The sequence below is a fragment of the Callospermophilus lateralis genome, chromosome 8, assembly GCF_048772815.1.
Source record: "Callospermophilus lateralis isolate mCalLat2 chromosome 8, mCalLat2.hap1, whole genome shotgun sequence".
NCBI classification, from domain to species: domain Eukaryota; kingdom Metazoa; phylum Chordata; class Mammalia; order Rodentia; family Sciuridae; genus Callospermophilus; species Callospermophilus lateralis.
Genome location: NC_135312.1, coordinates 58,585,989 through 58,600,576, shown reverse-complemented (window position 1 = coordinate 58,600,576; position 14,588 = coordinate 58,585,989). Strand labels below are relative to the sequence as shown.

Here is a 14,588-nt window from a genome sequence, read left to right as displayed (position 1 = left end):
ATGTATAATTTATATCACAGACTATATATAGAATTTTAATTCTTAAAAGCCCCTCCCCTTACAGTTCAGCCCCTTTATTGTATAGATAGCCCTTCCTTAAACATTTTTCTGCTCTATTAATCTTTCTCTGGCTAGCCCGCCATCTGGGGCCACATCCTCAAGTCATAGAAATGTCAATTTTGTAACAAAGAAAAATAACATTTTTTCCAGTACTTCCTCACACATAGTCTCACTCCCCCCCAACTTTGTTCAAGATAGACCCTATCTTTAGGTACTATCTCTAATGATCCTCAGACAGATGAAAGTCTTTACCTGAACTGTAACTGTTGACTCAGGAATATGTGCATAATTCCCTCTCTCCTTAGTTTATAAACACCACTGAAGTTTGTCACTTTAATATACAGGGACACTAAATATCAGAAAATAAAAGCTCCTGGTAAGAAGGAAATCTCTTTCTTCTCCACTGTTGTACCCCCAACACCTAAAACAGTATCTGATGCATAGTAGATGCTCAATAAATGATACTAGTGAGCAAATGGTAAACTTTGCTTTCCATTTCTTTGGCTCAATAGATAAAAGAGCAATTAAATCAAATTTCCTGAAGGATATTATAGAGAAATTTCTGCCACTGGAAAAGTTTAAGCATATCTCTGGTAAGAATCAAGTAAGAAATATTTCTGCATGGAAAAAACTGAACCAAATGAACTCTAAAGTTCAACTCTTAACATCTATAACTTGATGAATAGCAAACCTTAAGAGGGAGTGGTTCGGTTACATAAACTCTGATTCCCAGGTAAAGTAATTGCCATGTGCTGTTTAAAAATCAAGATAATTGCTGCCCTGGGATGCAGATGCAAAAATGCTAATTCATCCAAAATGTAGACACATCCCTAGGAGGGAAATGTCCTTGCTAATTATCAGTTACAATCTGGAAACAGCACACGTGTTTCAGGATTTTCTCAGGACCAAGCCCTAAAACCATCAGTGGTTAAACTTCTTAACCATCAGTGGTTAAGAAGTTGGGGATGGAGATTTCAAATGGAACAAACAATATCACATTAAATTGAAGCTTTTGTTTTTTGCAGTCAACAACAAATTCACTTAAGAAACATCTGAATTTAAACCTTGAGGTTTTAATGGTTGTAATCGAATATAGCTACTTCATAAAACAGAAAATACTACATTTGACATATAAACATTTCTCCCCATGAAAATGTATTTACCTTGATATCACACTAACACGTCTAAAACTGAAGACCAATTATTCCAATTGAATTTTTCTTTAATCTGGATGGGAGAGGCAGTTTGTAGGAAAAAGAGATAACTTGTGATTTTGCAAACAACTTTTTAAAAATCGTAATTAGTTCTAAAGGAGTAACTATGCAAATCCATTCCCATATAAATCAACTTTGAAGTGATCCTTTTCCCTCAAAAATGTTTCCTTTCTTTGATTCAAAACACAGAATAGATAAGGGGATTGGAAAGGCAGAGAATTCTAGCATTAAAGATGCAGTGCAGTTCGCTTGGAACTGGGTTTAGAGAATCTTCTGCATTCACTGAGTTGTTCTTAGACACAACTATAGAGACCCCACTTAAAAGAATAACTCAATGAAAAAAGTCAATCAGTTCAACAATTCCTTGGAAATGAAATCACACATTTTCTGTAATGTATTAAGAGACTTTTCAAACTTATAGTCAATTCCTGATTACTCATACAAGTCAGGGGAAAGAAAGTCTTCCATTTTTAAATTTTAAGTAATTTAATCTTAATTCCAGTGACAACAGGAAATGTGCAGAAAGCAGTAATTTCCTCTGTACACTATATCTTTTTAAAATCTCCTCTATTATCTGAATGAGAGTTCTTACACAAGAATCCATGGGGCTCCAGCTCACATATGGTGGGCAGACCTGGTGTTGGATATGATTAAGGCCACACAACTAAATCTTAAATCCACATATTGTTCCTATTTAACTGACATATATGAACTAACTAATTTATAGAAAAATGTGCAGCAAATTATTTCTTCTACTTCCCCCAGCCCTCAAGAATGCACCAGCAATAGGTGTTACTGAAAAAGACAGCCCCTACACAGAATATTTGCATTCCAAGATACTTGCCAAAGCAGATATTGTTATTTTAGTTCTCTGAATCTGTGCCCTGATAATAAGAGTGGGGGGGGGGGGGCGTTACCCAGATAAACCTATGGACTTCAATTTTCTCACTAGAAAAATACAGAGAAACTATGCAAACTCCCTCAGTGACAACTATGACCACTAATTAGCAAGGCCACAGTTTGTGTGCAAGAGGAAGCCAGAATTCTTAAGAATGTATCATTAAATAGTAGAGTTTAAAAGCCCTAAAAGACCCACAGTTGCGCTTTGGTGTGACCACTGCACATTCTCTGACCGTGAGAAAAAAACTCTGAAAAAAAAACCCTGGGCATTTTGATACACCTAGGTAGAACTCACAGAGGGGAAACTCCTTGAACTTCCTCCTGGGCCCGGGCTCTGGGTGCAAAAGGCAAGCGTTGCCTCGGGGAGGAGTAGTACAGGGGAAGAGCCTTGAGTTTGAAAGCATGGCCTTGCATTTCTAGGTTTTTGAGCTCCCAATATCTCTCTGAGATTTTGTCTATACCTATGAAATCTCTCAAGTCACCACCTGCAGCTGCACAGTTGTGAGACGGGAAAGAGGAGAAAAGAAAGTAGAGGTAGGGAGATCAGGAAGGACCTCGCCCGAGGCACTCTCAAAACCCAGGAGGCAAAAGTGGTCTTTGAAAAAATTAAAAGAGAAAGAAAGAGGACTCCGCCTTTTCCATCTGGCTCGGCTCCTTTCAATAAAAAGGAAAGGCCGCTACCGCCTCTCCCGCCGGCTTTCACTCGGGGGATGCAAAGCAGCCACTGATCGCATCCTCCAAGTCCCACACCCCTCCGGCTGGGTCCCGAGTTACAAAGCGAGTTACAAACCACCTCTGGCACTCTAAAAGGCGCAGCCCGGGTCTGGACCTCTGACCCACAAACTCGGGGCAGGAGCATCCCCTCTCCCTCCCTCCGGCCAGTGGGGCACTCGATTCTCCGCGCACCCGCCTTCCCTTCCTCTTCCAAGGGTCTCCTCTTCCCAGGGTCTCCACCTCCGGCCACCGCCCCCGGCCTTCCAGCCGCAGAGCCTTCAAGTACTTCCACCCACCCCAACAAGGGAGCCTTTTGAAAAGTTTGTGTGTACATCTAGGGCTTTGTCCACATCCTGGGCAGGGCCGGGTCACCAGGGTGGGTGCCTGAGGGTGTCCGGGATCTCACAATGCTTGGGAGAAGCCACCACGGAAATCCCACCCCTTTGACCCGCTTCTACCACCGTGTGACACAGCGCTTCGGTTCACAATTCCCATGCCCCGATCGCCCCTGGGCGCGGGGGAGCCGAGAGGAAACCCCCGGCGCCTTTCTCGACTGTCACGAGGGACTCGGTGTGCGCGGGGAGAGGGAGAGAGCTGAGAAACGCCGCGGCCAAAAGAACCCTTTTAAAGGGAACGCCGAGAGGGTCCTTTTTCTTCCATATCTCTGGAATAGGGGCGCGACGAGGAGATACACTGTTGCATCAGGTAGGAGCTGAGCCTCAGGGCTCCGCAACCTCCCCACAGCCCCAGACGCGCGCCCAAATTCATGCACACACCCACAGCCAGAGCCGCCACGGTCCACAGCCCCGGCCCGGCTCCCCGGTAGTCCCCACCCGCACCCGCCCCAAACCCGAGACCACCCTGCGCTGGAGGAGCAGCGCGCGAAGGAAACGAGGCCCCAGCACTCACAGACTGTCTCCCCACCGCCACGGCCATCGCGGCTGCGGCTGCGGCTCCGGCTCCGGCTGGGTGCTCTGGACCGACACTCAACGCTGCTGCTAGCGCCTGGGCTCCGGCTCGCCTCCCCCGCGCCTCCCTCGCGGCTGCGCTCTGCTTGCACTCGGCTCCCGCTCGCAGCCAGCGGCATCTGCTCCCCCCACGCCGCCGCCCCTCCCGCTTTATTAGAGCAACATGGCCACCCGCCTGGAAGGGACCATTTGCTTCCCCAGGAAGGGGTGTGATCCTGCCTGCCCCCGCCGAGGCGGTGGGAGGAAGGGTGATGGGCGGGCTCCGAGTCCGGGTCTACGGGCTTTGGCCGCAGGGCTGGCCTTGCCTGAATTTAGTGGTGCGCCAGTGCGCGACCCTCTCGCTTGTCACTAAGCCACCCCTAGCCTGTGTCCTGAATGCCACCCCCCCCCCGCTCCATTACGTGCTGGAATCCAAGTAAAAGCCTGGGCACAGAGGTCCCAGCCCCGGGTCCCGCCACGCGCTTTTAAGAAGCGGGCAGCGAGGGCGGCTGCAGAGAGGGGGAAGGGAGACTAGGGGAAGACAGGTCACAGGGACAGCATCTGGTGGAAAGTTAACCCTGGACGAGCACGCCCTACCTGGAGTAACAGGTTTGGAATGGGTTGTGGCAACCCAGGAGAACGGTGGGCGACCAAGTTGGGGTTGGGAGGGCCCCTACCGGGGAAAAATTTGAAGTCTTCCCTTTAAAAGGGAAAGACTAAAAGGACAACTGGGAGTTGTCACTATAGCGTGCCAGATAGGAGACCCCACTAGAGAGGAAGCAGCTATAGTAGTTGTTGCTGCAGACGACCCAACCAACGCCTGCAAGAAGAGAAAAACGCCCCCGCTGGAGAATTGAGGCATCTGTCGGCTGCTCCAGAGCACAGGGATCGAGGCCTCCCACGGGTGTAACTGGAGGCCGCACGTGGGGGCTCCGCTGACTTTATTAGGTCGGTGGAGACACACCCGACCACTTGGAGGCGTGCGCTCCGGGGCTGCAGCTCCAGGTCTCGGTGTAGGCACCAGGCGGGTGACCCGAGAGGATGCGACTCCCGGTGCGTGAGACTGAGAAACTCCCCCGCTGTGGGGAAGGATTTTTCCAGATGTTGGAACGGTACTGTGCGTCTGTGAGGCAGGCGGAATGGGGCGTTGGAGGGTCCTGGGGCTTGCAGGGTTGTGTGGCACCAGCACAGGCTGGGCAGTGAGATATGTCAAATGCAGCAGATTCTTGCAGTCCAGAGAAGGAGACCCACAAGATAACTGAAGACAGCTACTGGACAGGGGCGGGAACCAGTTGGATTAAAGCATTGGGGAAGTGTGGTGAGGTTTGATCATCCCAGGGGATTGTGCCCTCAGGGAAAACCAGGCCTATTGAATTAGGTAATAGGCAACCCGCCTGTTTGGACCGGGGCGCCTCTGTGTCTGACCTGAGACTTGAAAGCACCTAACTTTCTGGGGACCTTGAGTTTGCTCCTCCATCAGCGTTCAAATGGTTTCCACAGCTTTTGGGTAAAGAGGAGTGGTCTTCCTGCACCGGTTCAGCTTTGATGGAGCAGACACTTTAGTTTCTCTGATAGGCGAGGAGCGACAGAATTCCACTGGCAGGACAGCCGTGGAACAGCCAGAGAAGAGAGAACAGTGGTGAAAGAAAAGTGAAGGGCACTGACATGGAACCTGATATCTGGACCCATGCTCAAAAGAATTCCAACCTTTGATCAATGTCTATGCCAGAGACTTCAAATCTTTTGAAGATAGGTACCACTATTTTATGCCAAACAAACATTAGGCTCTCAATAAGTGTTTAATTAAGATTACATGTGGATGGCTGCAATGCAGAGGGAGGGGGAAAATACTTTAGTCTGCAGCTCTGATATATGGACATTTTGTTCTTTCTCTCATAGAAAGACTCAGACCCCATGCACTGCCAGTGGACAAGGAGGCTCAGGTGTGCCCTGTGAAAGAGAACTCCACATAGTACCAATGAATGTAATAAGGGCAATTACAAAGAAATTCTCCACTTTGTATTATACTATCCAGACCAGACCACAGATTTTCTTTACTTTATTTTGCATTTAGTTTGTGAATACTTACTTGTAAACTGATTAACTGATTAGATTATAAGAACCTGAACTCCCTACCTTGGTGGGTAGATAAGTTCATTCTAATTAAAAAAGCTAAAAGTCACATATTCTAACATCTCAATTGATATTTAAGGAAACCCATTTAGGACAAAATCACTGATAGTTCATCCAGCATTGAATCCTTTCACTGACTAGGAACAATGCCTTATTACTTCTCTCCTCCGTTTTTCTTTGCGTGGGGGGGGGGGAGGCAGGATACAGCTGTAAGCATAAACATATTTAATAAAAGTACATTATGGGGGGTGCTGGGGTTGTGGCTCTGTAGTGGAGCGCTTACCTCGCACATGTGAGGTGCTGGACTTGATCCTCAGCACCATATAAAAATAAATAAACAAAATAAAGATATTGTGTCCATCTATAACTAAAAATATTTTTTTAAATACAATGTCAATCCCCATCACTGCAAATAATAATAATAACACTTTCAACCTATGGACACAATTTCAATATGTCAGCTCTCATTTTGAAATTATTTTAATATTATTCTACAGCCAGACTACCTAGATTCAAAATCCTGACTTTACTGCTTCATAGCTGAGTGACCTTGGGTAAGATCATTAATCTTTTAGTGCATCAGTGTTCTCATATTTAAAATCTGTTTAAAAATAGTTTTCCCCTATTAGAGTTGCTAGAGATTAGTTTATCTTTTCAACTATATGCCTAGCAACTATGCTAAAGACTAAGAATTTTTAAAATGAAGATGCCTCTCTCTTAAGCAGCACACAGTGTTCCAGGAGATAGATGTTTAAATAACTCAGATAAATATGCCAAATCCTAATAAAGATATATGAATAATGAGTAGGAATGTAGTTCAGTTGGTAGGACGCTTGCCTAGTTTTTGCAAGACTCTGGATTTGCTCCCCAGCATTATTTTTAAATATATATATATATATATATATATATATATATATATATATGTGTGTGTGTGTGTGTGTGTGTGTGTGTGTAATGGAATTTTAAAGTACAGTAAAGGAGCTACTAACTCAACTCTGCTTGTCAGAATAGAAAAGACTTAACCAGGAGAGAAAGCAAAGAGGAAATTCTAGGCATGGAAATAGAATGAGCAAAGATTCTGGGTGAGGACGCTGTAGGAAGGGTAAAACTTCTGGCATTGCTAGAGTCTAGGAACCTTGGAGGAACAAGAGTAATAGCATGAACGTGGCACTTCAAATACACTAGTAACTCTTAGCTTTGTAACATCAGTCTAGTTGGCCTTGCTTCATCCCCCACCCCCGTTTTTTCCATTGTAAATTAGGGTAGTGAGTTCTGATGGAGGATGTCACCATTCTCTGTCCTGCTCTCTGCCTCTAGGAGCCTGAACTCAAAGGGCTTTCATTCCTTTTACCTTCCAGTTGAGTTCAGGCAATGGGGAGCAACAGCAGAACAAGAGAGGAAGGTTTGAGTATTTATTCCTGCAGGCTCTCTTACCATGGCACCTCTGCAGGCTGGCTCCACTTGTTAACTAAAGGTCACTTACTTCCCCACAATGACCTGGAGTAGCCCCTCTCTGGTTTCATTACATTTTACCACCTTTGCAAATAGTCTTTTTGTTGAACTCTGTCCAAATTTTCCAGTAGGAATATGCCATCCCATTTCTCCAGGGACCTTACCAGATATAGTCCTTCATTAACTTCACAGAGTTTGCTGAGAAAACATGGTGATGGAATTATTTAAATGATGTATAACTTATTGTCCAAACTTAAAAACTTTTGAGATTGAAAATGGGATTTGGTGTTATTAGTAACTACACTAGGACAGTAGACAAAAACAGGTCTCATGGTCACCCCTGCTTTTGACATGTGGTAGAATTTCTCAAGGCAAGAATGCTACTTTGTCTTTTGACTTCTAGCACATGGCCAATATTCAGTACATGTTGAAATTCAACAAATATTCACATATTCAATAAAGGTTGAGTTGCATTTGAATGGAGATGACTGGGAACTAAGGCTATGGACAACCTTTATTGCCATGATAAGGATTTTGTACTTGGGCTTGGCATGGTGGCCCACGCCTAAAATCCAGTGGCTTGGGAGGCAAGGCAGAAGGATCACAGTTCAGAAGGTTAGCTGTTACCATTACCAGAACAATCACCTTCCATCTTTCGTGCCTGCTGTTCTTTCTTCCAGCTCCTGCAACATCACTTTGACTTTCCTTTGGAGAAATTTCTGATTTTTAATTTGAACGAATGAGACATGGGTACAAAATGAATGGCACCGATTCTTTTAGGTGACTATTATCTCTGGCTCTCAGATCCAGAGATATACCATTTTTTTGGCCATTTGTTCCATTTAGAAGGTTGTACTGTATTTGTATGCTTTTTCCCCCCTCTTCAATTAAATCAAGAACTTAAACAGTTAAAAAAAAAAAAAGAAAGAAAAAGAAAAAGAAGAAGGATCACAGTCCAAAGCTAGCCTCAGCAATTTAATGAAGACCTAAGAAACTTAGTGAGACCCTGTCTCTAAATAAAATATTTTTTAAAGGACTGGGAATGTGGCACAGTAGTTAAGTACCCCTGGGTTCAATCCCCAGTACCAAAAAAAGAAAAAAAATAGTAATTGATCCCATGAACAGTGAAAATACAGAGTCTTTAAGCATACAAATAACATCAAATTTTCATTTTATGAAATATATATAGTGCATATTTGACATTAGTAATGTAGGATTGATTTCCCTTTTTACTAGAGCCCCAATTTCTTTGGAGAGATTTTTCAATAATTTTTCCATAATGTTTTTTCCCATAATTTTTTCTTCTTTTTTTGTGGTTCCTTTTGTTGGGGGCGGGGGTTACTAGGGATTGAACCCAGGCACTTAAACACTGAGCCACATCCCTAGCCATTTTTTAATTCTTTAATTCTGAGACAGGCTCTTACTAAGTTGCTTAGGGCTTCACTAAGTTTCTGAGGCTGACCTTGAAATTGTGATGCTCCTGAATCAGTCTCCCAAACCACTGAGATTATAGGTTATGCCACTACACCTGGCTCCACAGTGTACTTTTTATGATTATTTTTTTAAGTTATCTAAGGGTTGTTTCTGTGGTTTACAATAAAAAACCATGTAGCTCAATGATAGAGTGTTTTCCTATCATACATCAGGCTCTGGGTTCAATCCCCAGTACTGCAAAAATAAAAAATAAAAACCCTATCTAATACAAGATTACTGTGACTACAGTGAAAATGATGAACTGGAAAGGGATATAGTAAGAAACAGGGAACAAGTTAGAAGGTATAGCCATTTTCAATTTGGTTGAGTATAATTAACTATATTTCTTCTGCTAAATAATATGTAAAAATATTTTTAAAAACATCTAAATTGTTGGAGAAGAAAAACTGAAACTATCTCTATTTGAAGATAATGTGAATTTATATCTGGAACACTAAAAATAGCTGGGCATGGCAGTACATGCCTGAAATCCCAGAGGCTCAGCTTGGGAGACTAAGGCAGGAGGATGCAAGTTCAAGGCCAGCTTGGGCAACTTAAGGAGACCTCTGTCTCAAATTTTGAAAATAAAAAGGGCTGGGATTGTGACTCAGTGGTAGAATACTTGCCTAGCACTTGTGAGGCACTGGGTTCGATTCTCAGCACTGCATATAAATAAATGAATACAATAAAGGTCCATCAACCTCTAAAAAAAAAAAGATTTTTAAAGTTACATTGTAAAAAAAAAAAAAAAAATTCATTGTTGGGCTAGGGTTGTGGCTCAGCTGTAGAGTGTTCGTCTAGCATGTGTGAAGCCCTGGGTTAAATCTTCAGCACCACAGAAAAATAAATAAATAAAAAGGTATTGGGTCCAACTACAATTAAAAAATAAATATTAAAAAAAATTCATTGTAGAAATTTGCTAAACATTGTTAAATTTGCCAATAATTCTCACACTCCACTCCTACCACTTTTTATTCTTTGAAAATTCAGCCAATAGTTGCCCTCTTAAGTCCTTTGACTGACTTTGACATTTATTATTTTTCTCTTCCCAAAGCTGACTAATAATATTGATTCTACAGTCACTTACGCAGTCTTTCATGGATAATTAATTTAGGCCTAGAAAGTTTAACTCATTTAAAACAATTGGTTGCTTGTTTACCATCTTGGACTTCAGCAGTCTTTCAGTCACATTTGACTGTTTTTCATGAAAACATCCTTCTCTTGACAGAGGAAAATGAAAGGTGAGGAATTTTCACTTTTCCTTGTCATCTGATAGCATCACATCACCAGCACCAGGCCTTTCCTCCTCTCTTGTTCACCTAGTTCATTTCTGTGGCAAGTAATATTGGAAAACCAAAAAGCATATTTTACAAACTTCTTTTTAAGGGCAAAAAGTATCTAAGCCTCTCAGGAAGTATCAGTTCTTGTAGGGTCGGGCAACTCTTTTATTCATGCTCTTTTAAAATCAGGTCTCAAACAGGAATGTCCTGTGCACAGCACACTCCCTGGAGTATGAAGACTTGGCCTGCTGGCCACCTCTTTGGCAGTCAGCCCTGGAGCTGGGTCCGCTGCCCTTAGCTCTGGCTTCGCTCATTCTCAATTCCTTTCTCACCGTGGCCAGTCGTTGTGGGGCCATTAGGATTCCTTTTTATGAGCCTAGAAAATTTATGTAGTTGAAGTCCCTCCAAATATTAGCTATTGCCACAAAATTAGAAGAGAAGACCACATGCCCATATATTTTAACAGCAGTATCATCTACCTTCTCACCTGTTGTCTCATCCTACTCGTTATTCGCCAGGCTGCTGTCATCATTTCTACCAGCTGAATAACTCCAGTGCAGGGGGTTATCCTGCATCTCCTCTTTTTTATTGTAGACTTGTTCCTTTTGAGTGAGGCAGAACTAACTTATGTCAATCATAAGTTCCTTGCTACCTCATCAACCAGTATCTGCTGGATTGTGTTCAAGTTTCATTTTGTTTTGCCACTGTCTCTCTTTCCAACCTCAGATTTTAAAGGTCATCAGCACTATATTTCAGGTTTCTTCTGATTGTTTTATGTAGTCCTTCCTAGATCAGCAGAAGTGAATATTACTTGGTTGGTACAGTGAATTTTGGTGGATTGTACTGCGTGCCTTGCCATTATACCCTTTAGGAAGACAACAGAATCAGCGATTGCAAGGCTGCCTCCTTACTCATCTTCAGTGAAAACCATGGGCTTGGGAGTCAAGACACTTGGGTTCATTTCCTGCACTATTGAATATTATGAGCTATGCAAAATCTAAATTGACATATCTGCTTGGGTATAGATTAAGTTACTATATTAGAGATACTTCCCTTAAATAGACACACCCCAAAATTCACTGGCTGGCCCCAAAAAGATGGAAGTTTATTTTTCTCTCATGAAACAGTCCAGGGTTTGGTGAGCAGTCCAGGGTTTGGTGAGCTGTCCAGTCTGGTTGTTACCTTGTCTACTCTGATCAAAGCTGGTTCACCAGCACCATGTTCGCATTATAGCCCATGGGAAGGGTGAAGAAGAGGAAGTAGAAAGAAAGCAGTTTCCTTTAAAGGACATGGACATATCATATCATGTGCTCACATACTAATGGCAGAATCTCCATCATGTGAAGGTACTTAGCTGCAGGGAAGACTAGGATACATAATCTCTTATGTGGCATCAATATGCCCTACTAAAACTTGGAGAGTCCTACTTGTATAAGGGAGAAATAAAAGATGGTTAATGGGGGTTGGAATCAATGGATTCAGATGTATATATTTACATGGTTAAAAAATAATATAAAATGGTATTGAATGAAGTCGCTTACCTTATTTACCATCTGTCCGGTCCCCACAACTTTTCTCAAAAGAGATAAATACTTTAGTGTCTTGTATAATGGTCCAGAGTTTTCTTAAGCAACTTCAAGCAAAGATAAATAGAGATTCTTGTTTCCTATCCTGTGTTTTATGTAAAAAGAAAAATATACTATGTATATCCTCTGTACCTTTTTTTTACAACATATTTTATAGATCTTTTATATCAATACATTTTCTTCATTCTTTTATACAACTGCCTAGTATTTCTAAGGAAATATCAATAAATCCATTAAAGACCTATTGATAAGTTCAAGGTTGTGTATAATCTTATACTTGCAATAATAACCTTGTCCCTATCATTTTAAACATGAGGAAAACCTATCTACAAAATATATTTACAGAGTTCAGATTAATCAGTCATATGATATTGAGCCAATGTTTTTATCTCTTTGTTTTTTTTTTTTCTTTTGCAGTGTGGGAATTAAAATTAGTGCTGTGTACATGCTAATTAAGTGTTCTACCAATGAGCTACAGCACCAGCCCTCCATTTTCTTTACTAAGGAAATGAAGTTCATATTTCCATCATAAAGAAGGTCATTGTAATAGGGAAATAATCATATAAAATTTTTGCACAACATTAAAAATGTAAAATAATTAGGAATAAATTTCTCAAAATGTGTGCAAGATCTGTACTCTAATACCTACCAAACTCTGCTGAGAGAAATTAAAGTTAATGTTAAAATTAAGTTAATGGAGAAATATAGCATATTCATGAATTGGAAACCCAATATTGTTAAGATGGCCTATAGATTCAGTATAATTTCAGTTGAAGTCCTACCAAGATCTTTTGTAGAAATTGACAACTTGATTCCGAAACTTGTGTAAAAACACAAAAGACCTAGGATAGCCAAAATAATTTGGGGAAAAAAAAAAAAAGAACAAGGTTGGAGAACTTACGCTACCTGATTTCAAAACTTTGCAGAATCAGCCAAAGTACAATCATATAGTATAATGGAAGAATAAAGACTCTAGTTATAGACACACATGATAAATTGATGTTTCTTTGTTTAGCACTAGGGATTGAACCCTAGAACTTAGGCAAAGTAAGTATGTGCTCTACCACTGAGTTACATCCCCAGGTCCCTGGTCAATTGATTTTTTGAAAAGAGTACCAAGGTAGCCCCACTGAAAAGGATAGTCTTTCCAACAAATCATGCTATAACTCTAGGACATTCATACAGAAGAAAGAACCTCAACCCTTATTTCACCTATTCACAAAAATTGAATCCGTGTGGATCAGAAGTAATGTAAACAGTTAAACTTCTATAAGAAAACAGGAAAATTTTTCATGACTTTGGGTTCAGCAAGGATTTCTTAGAACACCAAAAGCACCAAATGACTGGACTTCAAATCAAATCTTTGTTCCTCAAAAGACCATTAAGAAACTAAAGAGGGCTGAGGATGTAGCCCAGTGGTAGAGTGCTTGCCTAGCATGTGCAAGGCCCTGGGTTCAATTCCCATACTTCAAAAAGGGAAGGATGGAAGACATGGAAGGGAAAGATGAAAAAGGTAAGTCAGACTGGGAAAATGTATCTGCACTAGTTGGAAAATAATTTTTTAGTGGGAAAAATATGTGAACATATACATCATGAAAAAAAGATATGTATATTTAGCCAAATGTACATGAAATGAAGCCCATTAGTCTTCAATAAAATGCAAATTAAGCCACAATTATAACACCTACCTGAATGGTAAAAATTAAAAGACTAGCAGTACCAATTGTTAGGGAAGATGTGGAATAGTAGAACTCTTTTGCATTATCTGTGAGAATGTAAAATGTACAAGCACTTTGGAAAACAGGTCGGTAGTTTCTTTTATGTAAGAAAAATAAAGATGTTTCTACAAAAGGCACATCCATAAAATTATCACAATTTGTTTTATTTCTCTATTATTCATAACAGCCAAAAAAGTGGAAGTATTACAAGAATATCTCAACAGGTTAATTGACAAATAAATTATAGCATATCTACACAATCAGATACTAACTACTCAGTGATGCAGTAAGCTATGGATACAAAAAATGGATAGATTCCCAAAACATCTTGCTGAGTGAAAGAAGCTGGATAGAAACATAGATACAGGATGGTTCTGTGCATACGAAATTCTGAACACCCTACTCCATAGTTACAGAAAGCAAACTAGCATGGCCTTGGGTCTTGGGTAGGAAGATTGTTGTGAGCTCTCAGAGGGACTTATGGAATGATGACTATGCTCTGTATCATGATTGTGGTAGTGATTCTATGAATGAATTGATTTGTCAAACTCACTTGTCTGTTCACTTAAAATGAGTATGTACCCTTGTATACAAATTATGTATCAATAAATTTATTTTAAAATCAGTTTTATACATTTATTCCCCCCTGCCCCCCGACACACACTCCAATACTGGGGATTGAACCCAGGGGCACTCTATCACTGAGCTACATCCCCTTGCTTTTTATTTTTTATTTTGAGACAGGGTCTTGCTAAGTCCCCCAGGCTGGCCTCAAACTTGCAATGCTCTTGCGTCAGCCTCCTGAGTATCCGGGGTTATAGGCAAGTGTCACTATGCCTAGCTTGTCTTTGTTATGTCAAAAACTCTGAGAGTAGATCTTTTTCTTCAAAATTATCAGATACCATCAGACTTGCTTAGATTTTTCGAATGTTTATTCTGTGTTAGACACAAATGCAAGATACTTTTACACTCATATCATATTTATTTGTTACAACAATCATCTGATATCTCCCCTGTTTTACATTGAGGATACTGAAGCACAGAGACATTAAGAAAATTGCCCAATGTTGCTGGGCCCGTACATGCCTGTAACCCCAGTGACTCCACAGAC

The 14,588-nt window shown here is 41.3% G+C and overlaps 1 protein-coding gene across 4 annotated transcripts in view; it reads right to left on the bottom strand.

Annotated features, from left to right (window-relative positions):
* The window catches only part of Septin11 (septin 11), an 89,646-nt gene extending 85,678 nt beyond the window's left edge, over window positions 1-3,968 (bottom strand). For all 4 annotated transcript variants that reach the window (XM_077110224.1, XM_076863988.2, XM_077110225.1 and 1 more), the window contains exon 1: window positions 3,798-3,968. In XM_077110224.1, the coding sequence (XP_076966339.1) occupies window positions 3,798-3,824 (27 nt within the window). In that variant the 5' untranslated portion in view covers window positions 3,825-3,968. The remainder of the gene's footprint in view (window positions 1-3,797) is intronic.
* Window positions 3,969-14,588: the final 10,620 nt, after the last annotated feature.